Below are 10,784 nucleotides of genomic sequence, written 5' to 3' on the forward strand. Positions count from 1 at the left end.
CACACACACACACACACACACACACACACACACACACACACACACACCCCTGGCAGCTTTCTCCCGGTGGCGCTTAATCCACCCGACTTTGGGGTCAGAGGCCCAGGAGAGGAGAAGGTGGGCTGATCCCCGGCTCACGAGGCTTGACGCCGTGGGAGAGGAGTAGGGTGGTCGCCAGCTCTCCAGGTTAAATTTAAGATCCCCATTGACAGGAGCGCCCGGAGCAGGGAATTAGAAGCTTGCCACGGAGGCGCTGTGTGCGAACGCCTGGCGCCTTCCCGTAATGATAAATCCCCTATGTTTCCTCGCACCAAGCCGGGCTCCCGAGGAGCGCCTCGTGTGCTCGGGATAAGCCATCAGCTTGGCGTGCGAGCTTTTCCTTCCTGATTGATTGCCATCTACTCCATGAGGGTGCGGGGCTCTTGAAAAGACGGAATAAATCTGCACGTGTGTGGCCTCAGCCCCGGGGACCCGAACCCAGGCTGCCTTCGTTCGCTGCGTCTCTGGTTGGCCCTGGCTTTGTGTTTGGCCGATGCGGCAGCTCGGGTGGTAGATGAACAAAGCTGATGGGGCTCTCAGAGACGGGCCAGGGAGAGCCCCCCCCCTTTTCTAACTGGGGAAAGTGAGGCACAGAGTCGGGGCAGCGGGGGGAGGAGGGAGCTGAACTCGGCAGCCGGCTGGAGATGGGCACAGAAAGGGTCTCTCCCTGGCCGGGCCTGGGAGCTGGGGGCTCCACTGTCAGAGAGCCCCTGACCCAGGCCCCTTTGTTCAGCCCGTCCCTGCCTTGCTGAGCCCCGAATAATGAAGTGTGCGTGACGGGAGGTGGTGGAAACACACCAGTGTTCATGGAAACCCGTGCTTACAGGCGAGCACTCAATAGTTCTCACTGCGTTGCCTTCAAAAGATGCAGCCTTTTTATCCTGGACCCCCTTCGTTCAGAGAGACCACCGAGCGGTGGAGGCGGTGCTGGGTCTAAACCAGGTCTCTTCATTCCCGACAGGGGGCTTTACATCTCATTCCCCCCCTGCTCCTTTTTGATGGAGGAGTATGAAGGGCAGCTGACCTTGCTAACAGTTGGGCTGCACTAGCCCCCCGAGCGGCAAGGACCCCCTTCAAACACAAGAGACTTGTCTGGGAGGCAGCCGTTAGGGGATCTCAGCTCGGCACAGTTTTGGGGGGAGGGAAGGGGTCTGCGGTGAAGGTCAGTGTGGCTGGACCGAAGAGGTGACCTGGCGCCAGCAGAAGGGCACGGCTGGCCTGTTGAATATTAGTGAGTGGCCGTGACTTTCTGTCTCTGTGACCCTCGAGCTCCCTGAGCTGTTTACTTATATCAGGGTTCGGGGGGTCGCTACACCCTCTTCCTCAGGACCCCGCTGGGTGGCCCTTGGCAGTGGACACAAGCAGAGACATCTCGGCAGCCACACGGGGTCCCCCTCGACCAGACGGAGGGGGCTCTTCCTGTCCCCACCCAGGATGCTCTCCGTCCAGCGTCTGTGTCCCCCTCATCTCCCTGGTTCTCTCTCCCCACAGACGTTCGGGCTTGCGCCTCGACCCCCTGTGCCAACAACGGAACCTGTGTGAACCTCGATAACGGCCAGTACGAGTGTTCCTGTGCCCCTGGATTCTCAGGAAAGGACTGCCAGAAAAAGGACGGGCCCTGCGTGATGAATGGGTAAGTATTCTCTCCGGGCTATGTGTGCTCTGATAAACGCCGCTTTAGATTCCTTTTTCACACCCCCTAAAGACCCTTTCAGCCTAACCCAGTCGGACCTGTCGCCTGACAAAAGACCAAGTAAGTGCTCGTCCTGCACCCCGTGGGGGGCCGCCCTGGATCGGGGTATTTATGGGGGAGTGTGTCATTTCCATAATTTTTTCAAACAATCCTGAAGGCGATTTCATATTCCCCTGACGTTCCCGAGTCCTGATGTGTGTGAATGAGAGTAGATTGGGACTGTGAACCAGAGCTCGAGCTGCATAATTTTCTAAAGGCGACATAACAAGAGATCAGAGTTCGGCAGCGCCCAAGGCTGTTTGTGAAACCCGCTCACCGTGTTTTAGGGGCGGGTTTGGGGGAGCTGATAGGCTCTGCTTTGGGGTTTTCTGGGATGTCTTAGGAGGTGGGGAGAGGGGGCTGCAGCCAGCACGGGGCCCCGGAAGGTGGGGTGTTCGGCCCTCAGCTCCCCTCGTGGGGAGGGGGCTCTGGGGCTCTGGGCAGCGCGCCTAGCAGATGGAACGGCCCCTGGCCTCTCTGGTGCCTCTGAGCGGGCTTCCCAGCAGCTCAGCCATTTCCGGCCCTTATCTGCTCAGTGCACGGAGCCAGTCCCACCCTCCGAGGGGGCTTAAACGGAGACCAGGAGAAATCTCGAGAGAGGCGAGAATTCAAAGTAGACTCCAGGCCTGGGCCAGTAGCTGCGGGTAGGGGCGCCCCCGTCCCGTGAGGAAACCAAAGTGTAAAATGCCTTTCAGGGGTGGGGCAGAGAGCCCCGAGCCGCAAGGGCCAGGAACCAGCATTCTTGCAGCATCTCAAGATCAGTGTCCTGGGCGGGCTCAGAGGAGAGGGGTGACCACCGAACTCCATTTCTGCTTGCTGGTGGGAAGGGGAAATACGGAGCGAGACCTTTAAAATATTTTGCTTTTCTCTCTAACAGACTAGAGCCAGTCTGTCAAAATAGAGCCCAGGGTCCTTGAAATTCCTTCAGAGCCCCGGCTCCTATGCCACCCTCATCCCTGAAGCAGCAATGCTGATTTCTTGCGCTGGGAGCCCCTTTCTTCCCCGGAGTTTTGGCATTTATCAGATGACAAAGGGTCTGCTCGTTTAAAAGCACTTACGTTAAATGCTGTGTGCGCTCCTCTTTGAGCACACAGCTTCGGTCTGCAAGCTGTACTTGGGTGAATGGGCCACTATTAAGCAGCCGGGCACAGACACCGCTCCAGCCGGTGCAGACAGAGCGCGTTTTCTTTTCCTCTGAGAGTCCCCAAGGGTTTCCTGTACAATAGCCCGCAGGCTCACTCCGCTGAACATAAAAATAATAATGAGGGGCTGGGGATGGTGGAGGTGGGAGACCCTGAGGGATGCCTTGCTTTGCTCGGCCTCCACGGCCTGGGGACGGAGCTGACGGGGGCAGCTGGCTGCAGCCCTGGGGTGTCACTCACTTTGCCTCTCTCAGCCTCAGTTTCCCGACCTGTGCAGTGACTAACCGTCAGGCCTCTGGTCGGAGAGATGACCTAAGAGGTGGGAGAGGAGATGGGCATCCTGACTCGGGAGGTCAGGCATGTTCCAGGCTGGCAGCGTGATGGGGGTGAGGCACACACCCCACTCGGGGGGCGGGCCTCCCACCTCGGACGGCCCCGGAGCCCCTCGCAGGCAGGGGTCATGGTGCCCGGTGCTCCCCGGGGCCCCCCTGGCTGGCTCTCACTCCCTCACCTCGTGCGTTCTGAGCACCTGCCCTCTTGTCGGGCCCCAGGAGGTTTGCCACGTGGCACGAGGGGGAGCGGAGCGTCCGTCCCCACTCCCGGCACCACTGTCCTAGCTCAGTGCCCGAGGGCCCTTTACCGTGTCCCCCTGTTGTGTTGCAGTTCGCCCTGCCAGCACGGAGGCAGCTGCGTGGACGATGAGGGCCGGGCCTCCCATGCCTCCTGCCTGTGCCCCCCTGGCTTCTCAGGCAATTTCTGCGAGATCGTGACCAACAGCTGCACGCCCAACCCGTGCGAGAACCAGGGCATCTGCACCGACATCGGGGGCGACTTCCGCTGCCGCTGCCCCGCCGGCTTCATGGACAAGACCTGCAGTCGCCCGGTGTCCACCTGTGCCAACGAGCCGTGCCTCAACGGGGGCACCTGCCTGCAGCACTCCCAGGTGAGGTTCGGGTGTCTGTGCAAGCCCGAGTTCACGGGCCCCATCTGCGGCCGGAAGCGCGCGGCGGGCCCCCAGCAGGTCACCCGTCTGCCCAGCGGTTACGGGCTGACGTACCGCCTGACCCCCGGGGTGCACGAGCTGCCGGTGCCGCAGCCCGAGCACCGCATCCTCAAGGTGTCCATGAAGGAGCTCAACAAGAGCACTCCGCTCCTCTCCGAGGGTCAGGCCATCTGCTTCACCATCCTGGGCGTGCTCACCAGCCTGGTGGTCCTGGGCACCATGGGCATCGTCTTCCTCAACAAGTGCGAGGCCTGGGTGTCCAACCTGCGTTACAACCACATGCTGCGCAAGAAGAAGAACCTGCTGCTTCACTACAACAGCGGGGAGGACCTGGCCGTCAACATCATCCTCCCCGAGAAGATCGACATGACCACCTTCAGCAAGGAGGCTGGCGACGAGGAGATCTAGGCAGCATTCCCAGCGGCCCCTCTCTGTTCTCGGGGTCCCGCAGAGCTCACTATATGCGGTCTGTTCTCATCTTTGTGGTGGAGTTTGCTCTCCTTTGTGTCAAATCTGGTGAACGCTGTGCTTCCCTCTATTACCTTTGTGTTGCAGTGTGACAAACGCAATGCCAGAATCCGCTTTCTCCCTTCTTAATGCATGATACAAAAAAAAATAATGGTAATAATAATGTCATCTTTAAACGAGTAAGAGAAATAAGTATGTTATTCTAAACTCTAAACCTAAAATCAAAAAGACCAAAAAAAAACATGGCAACAGAACCAGGGCTCTGTGCCGACGTCCCTCTCCGAGGGGTCTCGGCCACAGGGTCCTCGTGAAACCGTTACGATTGCTGGCCTGACCAACCACTGTGAAAAGGGCTAAAATCTCTTTCGTTCGTTAATTCTCACACGCCACTTCCGACTCGCACTCACATCAACACCGCAAGCCCTTCAGTCTTTCCGATTGAGTTGAGGTCCAGCAGAGTGCAGCGGCCGCGTGTCAGGCAGAGAGAACCCCGGGTTGGCTGCTGGCGGGGGTCGGGACCTGATCCCAGCCCTGCCACTAACTCGCTTGTGTGATCCTTGGCGAGTCCCCTTCCCACCCCGGGCTGCCCTTTCAGCCCCTTTCCAGGCAGGGGCTTGAACACAGTGACCACCAAGGCCCCTCTCTTGCTCTCAAACTCTGAATTAGGAACGAGGGGGTGATGAGCCCAAACGGTCCCTGACCCTAAAAAATTAGGATCTGACGGACACTGATCTCATCCTGGGATCCGAAGGTTCGGGCCTATCCTGGACGTACACTTGATGTATTGCGATGGATTGTAACTGCATTTCTCAAAGTGGGGAGCCTCCTGGCCCACTGCCCATCTGGAAACGATCGCCCCCTTTGAGTCTCGATGTGCGGTCAGGGGCTGCCCCTTCGGCAGCGCCTCCGCCACCTGCCTATCTACCCACCTCCCCAGAGGCCCAGCAACCGTATACCTGCCTCCTACCCTGTAGGTTAGGGAATGTAAATGCACCTTGAACCACAAGTGCCCCGGCGAATCTGAGCAGCAACACAGCCCTCACCAAGGTTTTCACAGCGTTTAGTGGAAATTGTCGCTCGTGGGGCGTTTTCTAGTTCTGTGCCCACAGTGGTGCCAGACCTGGCCTACACAGCACGAATTTCATTTGTGTTGCTGAATTAATAACCCTCAGATCCCCAAAGACCTAGCCAGCTTCTTAGTGATAGATTTTGACTTTTTTTTAAAAAAAGAGCATCTATATTTTTTGCAAAAAAATAGAAGGAAATGGGACAGAGCTCTGTTTAGCTTTCCAGCTCTTAGAGTTGGGCAGCTAAACAGCCCTTGAGTGCCAGTTAGGAATATTTTGCTTCTTAAATTATTTGGATAAGAATCTATATTAGCTTTATGGAGTATTAACTACCTGCTGTGTGTACCCTGCTAAGCCATCATCACCTACGTCATCTCAGTCATTCAGATCACCCACACGCGTCACCGCCATCACGTGACCACTGACTTCATCTCTCTCAGCCACCGGTTTACCGTCCCAAGTCCCTTGTCATCCTGATTCAGAGCCCGACCCTCATCTCCCCTAAGCTCCTCCCGACGTCTCACCCAAGACATCGTCCCCACCACTCCAGGCACTTTATCATCCCCAGCCCAAGACCCCCACTACCCTCGTCGCCTTGTCCCTGATCACCCTGCACCCCACAGTCCCGTCGCCCCCCCCGGGGGCCCCCCTCCCACCATCACCCCAAACCCCTAAAAGCTCCCCAACCTTCTCCACCCTCCTCCCCACAGTTCACCCTCAATCCCCAAACCCTGTCACCCTCACTCGCCACCCTTGTCACCACTGCCAGCCCCCCCCCCCAGATCACCAGCTCCCTTTGCCACCCCCCTGCCCTCCCCTCCCTGGTGCCCACCCCCGGCCTCCGAAAACCCTCACCCCGACCCCTTCCTCCTTCCCCCCCTTCCAGGTCATTGGAGTCACCATCTCATCTCATCTTGAGTTCGTTTTAAGAAATAAAATTTTAAAAAGACAAAAAAAAAGAACTGTTGGCATAGTCGGGCGGGTGTCTGGTACCCCGCCCGGCCTCTCGCGTGAGACCCCGATCGAGTCTGCTGACGGTTCTGATCCTGTTTTCTCCCAACGCCAAATTCTAAGATGGGACGCAATGATCAAATTCTCTACTTCACGTTTTTGGTCTCCGTGCTGTAGAGAACAGCCACGTCCCGCGATGACAAGGAAAAGACCCCCCACAGTCTATCCTTGACCAAGTCCTCATTGGTTCATCCATCCGTCCATCATCCATTTGATCAGGAAGCATTTCGAAGCACCTGCTGAGTGCAAGGCGGTGCGCAGGGAGCTGAGGGCACGCAGGACGCGGGGCCGCCTGGGAGGGTTGGACGCACAGCGGTCCCCAGGGAGCCTAGCACAGTGCAGGTAAATTAACGTGGGAGCGGAGAGTCCTGAACAGACGCCTCCCTTACAACCTGACCATCTCACTTGCCCACGTGACAAATTCTCTCTTACCAGCACTTGAGGCCTCCCCACCCAAATTCCACGCGCCCACCGCACACATCCCGCGAGATCAGAACAGGGTCAGCAGCCTTGCCACGGTCTTCACGTCACGCAGAAATGGTCCATTCCATCCTCTATGGGGTAACCAGATTCTGCTGAGAGTGTCGGGATCCTTGACTGCCCATCCACACCTCGGGTGTGTTTGGAGTAGTGTGTAGTTTACGTCAATAACGGGGAAGCTTAAAGACAGCCATCGGAGACATGATCACCAATTCGGTCCCCAAACTGAGAGAGGAGCAGGCGTTATGATCTTGTGACCAAAAAATTTCAAACATGTCAGTGATGAGCTCTTTTTAGCTTTCCCGTCTCTGCAACCAGACATGCAAAAAAACTTTTGTTTATTGAAAAAATAAACAAAAACCAAGGGCTACCTCATGCGTTGCTTTGGTTTGTTGTATGCGCCGGGCTACACACACGTCCCTCCCTGCTGGTGGTCTCTGACCTGGGCAAGTAGGGTCAGGGGCCCACACTTTGGAGGGCCTTGCTCTGGCCCGATCCAGTCCTTCCCATGCAGCAGAGGAGGCCACGGGCCTCGCAGACCACACTCTGGGGCTGGGAGCACAGGCATTTCCTGCCCATTGGTCCCACCTCCAGGGCCTGCAGGGCCTCTCTCCTCTGTCTCCAATGGGTGGCTGTTTGTGGGTGGTGGGGATGGAGCTGGGGCGTGAGGGTGAGGGGTGTGGGGGTGAGGGGTTCCACATGGGAGCACTTGAGGACCCTCGAAGCAGAGCCGGGGGCCAGCTCTCCCCAGGTACCAGATTCCAGACCAGAACTGCAGGGCATCCGAGAATTCCATGCTCACCTCTGGCCTTCCAGGATTTAGGGAAAGTGGGATTGCCCAGGTGAGGGAGTGGAACAGATTTTGTTTGACACTAATTTAAGGGGACTTGGAATCTCTTCATCGTTGGCACATGAGGAATATGGGCCCCGTGTACACTCCTGACTTGGGCCCCGCTCATGACCGGAGGGACCCGCCTCTCTTCTGGCCCCAGGCCGCAGGCCACAAGCATGTCCACTCAGCTCAGTAAAGCCACCCATGGAGTATCCACCCGAGAAGAGTCAGCCAGAGTCCCCACCGAGGGCAAAAGAGCCTCATTCAAGTCCTTTATCCTTGCTGGCCTGGCAGCCCTGGGGTGGGGTCTCCTTTCCACGTCCTCTCTGGGGCTGCCTCTGCCAGGTCACTGCCACTGTCCACCCAGCTGCCCCTCCGGGCCCCAGGCCCCCTGAGAGTCCTCCCCTCTCAGACCCACCTCTTCCCTCCATGCTGCTCCGGTCTCCTGTCTGGCCACCCCCCCCCCACTTAGCTGGGAAGGTGGGTGGTGGGTGTCTCATCAATGCAGGAACACACTAGAGGGATGGCCAGGGCGATACAACCTCAGGGACGGATGCTGTTCCGGAAACTATAAAAAAAATAGGATGGCAAAGCTGAGGTTATAAACATGGAAACTTCTATGGAAAGAATTTTATATTAATAATCACAATTCCTCAATATGGCCAGCAGGACTAGTGCTGGGAGAAGACCCCAAAGTGGCCCAGCTCTGTTACCTCACTTGGGGTGCGGAATATTTGACCCTTTGGTGGAACAGGGGAGGCCCAGGCTAGACACAGTCCCAGAGCAAAAAAAAAAAAAAAAAAAAAAAGAAGATCTTTCGATTCTTTTTTCAAAGCTAGGAGAACCCCAAGGCTAACCAAGTTAACCATCCTAAGTAGAGAAACACAATCTTTGATACAATAACAAACCCAAACAGGCAAATGTTTTTTAAAACTCATGACCAAGTGGAGCATTTTCTGGGAAAGCAAGTCTAACTTCGTTTTAATAAATGCACTCATAGACAGTGAGCCCCGGAGCGTCCAGGAGGGAGGCAACTATGATGGACAACTGGCGTGGCTGCTAGACAAGCCGAGGGTCAGGCAGGTGACTTGGGAGGAGAAGCCAACCAGCCTGCGGGACCTGCCCCCTCCCACGGGGCAGCGGTGGCTGGTGGGCTGGGTCAGCAGGGGTGGGGGGTGCTGGGGTGCCCTGGGGGGGAGGGACTGGGCTGCTGCAGTGTGTGGGGTGTGGGCTCAGCGCCGGGTGGTGCCGGCCACGAGGACCCAAGGATGGGGAAGGCTCAGTGGTGGGGCGGATAGGGGTGAGGCTGGGGCATCAGGAGGGATGGCCCCCATGAGGGGCCCTTGCAGGGGACACAGAGCGCGGGGAGCAGGCCAATGAAAATACCCAGTAGACTCCAAGTGGAGGAATAAGCAGGAGCTGCGCACGGAGGGAGCCAGTGGCTGGGGGCTTCCCAGAGGAGAGGGAGGAAGTGGGCTCCGTGGACCCAGTCCAGGCTCCCAGCACTGAGCGGCCTGCATGGCTTCAGGTTCCACGACCCTCTGGCCCCTGGGTCTGGGGAATGTCCGCTACGCCAGCTACAGATGATAACACACTTGTGATCTCCGGCCCTGGGGCCTTCTTCTCTTTAGTGACTCTCTCCTACTGCTGAAGAAGAAGGCTTTGGACTGCATATCGCTCATCCAAGAACCTCTCGGAGCTCAGAGGAGGAAGGAGGGGGAAGGCCAGCCCCAGGCCCCAGCTTGGGGGAGGAAATTCCCAGCTAATTCGGAACCACTGAGGGCCCTGCCCTGCGGAGAAGCACGTGTGGCTCCAGGCTCTGCTGCCCTGTGACCATGGCGAAGATGCAAGCGTAAGAGTGGGTCAAATTTCAACCCAAAATATAGGCCAAAAGAAAAAACTAAAATAAACAGCTCAGTAGATGCCAGAGGGAATTTGATAAAATACGTCTCTGATTTTTAAAAAAATGAAGCAAACTAGGAAAAAATTCATATCTCCTCAATGTCATTAAGAACTTCTGTCTTAATCAATGTTCAGTATCCTACTGATCAAGAAAACCCAAGGGCAGGGAAAGCTGTGTTTTATACAGCAGGAAGAGGCCCTGGCTTTCGGGTCAGAGGGGCCTCGCTCTACACTTGGCTCTGTCCCTCGGGCCACCTACTATCTATATGTCTACTTCCTCTCTGCAAAGGAGCAGTGTCTCAGTCAGCTCTGGCCACCAGAACAAAATACCATAAATACCATAGACCTGGTGCTTTAAACAACAGACATTTATCGTTTATTTCTCACGGTTCTGGGACTGGGAAGAGATCAGGGTGTCAGCATGATAGGGTTCTGGTGAAGGCTTGCAGATGGCCATGTTCTTGCTGTATCCTCACGTGGGAGAGAAAGGGGGAGAGAGGCAGAGACCGAGAGAGAGAGACAGAGAGACAGAAAGAAGAGCAAGACCCAACTCTTTGGTGTCTTCTTAGGAGGCCACTAATCCCATCATGAGGACCCTCATGACCTAATTACCACCCAAAGGCCCCAACTCCACATACCATTATACTGGGGGGTTAGAGCTTCAATATAGGAATTTGCAGAGGAAGGGGACATAATTCAGTCCATAGCAAGCAGGTAAGGGGAACAATTAGTGCTACTATTATTCTAGAACTTCTAGCCATAGTAATAAAACAAGAAAAAGTAAAACATAGAAAGGAGATTAAATGTTTATTAAAGATGACATCATTGTCTACCACAAAAGCTCAGGAGAATGACCCGAAGATAACCGGAGACATTAGCAAGGTAGGACACACACTCTACATCTATAAAGGCCTATATACCAATAACATCCTGTTGAAAACATATACTGGGGGAAATTCCCTGGTGATCCAGTGGTTAGGGCTCTGCGCTTTCACTGCTGAGAGCCCAGGTTCGATCCCTGGTCAGAGAACTAAGATCCCACAAGCTGTACCATGCAGCAAAAAAAAAAAAAAGTATATATATATATATATATATATATATATGTGTG

The 10,784-nt window shown here is 55.9% G+C and overlaps 1 protein-coding gene across 4 annotated transcripts in view; it reads left to right on the forward strand.

The window, feature by feature from the left end:
• The window catches only part of DLK1 (delta like non-canonical Notch ligand 1), an 8,301-nt gene extending 3,668 nt beyond the window's left edge, over positions 1-4,633 (forward strand). The window contains exons 4-6 of one of the 4 annotated variants that reach the window (XM_027120853.1): positions 1,531-1,672; positions 3,577-3,856; positions 4,082-4,547. In XM_027120853.1, the coding sequence (XP_026976654.1) occupies positions 1,531-1,672; positions 3,577-3,856; positions 4,082-4,324 (665 nt within the window). In that variant the 3' untranslated portion in view covers positions 4,325-4,547. Of the gene's footprint in view, positions 1-1,530; positions 1,673-3,576 lie in introns of all 4 variants that reach the window. The other 3 variants (XM_027120852.1, XM_027120851.1, XM_027120850.1) reach the window with 3 other exon arrangements.
• The last annotated feature ends 6,151 nt before the right edge of the window (positions 4,634-10,784 follow it).

The sequence above is a fragment of the Aethalodelphis obliquidens genome, unplaced genomic scaffold, assembly GCF_003676395.1.
Source record: "Aethalodelphis obliquidens isolate GAN/ISIS:26980383/991018 unplaced genomic scaffold, ASM367639v1 scaffold21, whole genome shotgun sequence".
Lineage (NCBI taxonomy): Eukaryota > Metazoa > Chordata > Mammalia > Artiodactyla > Delphinidae > Aethalodelphis > Aethalodelphis obliquidens.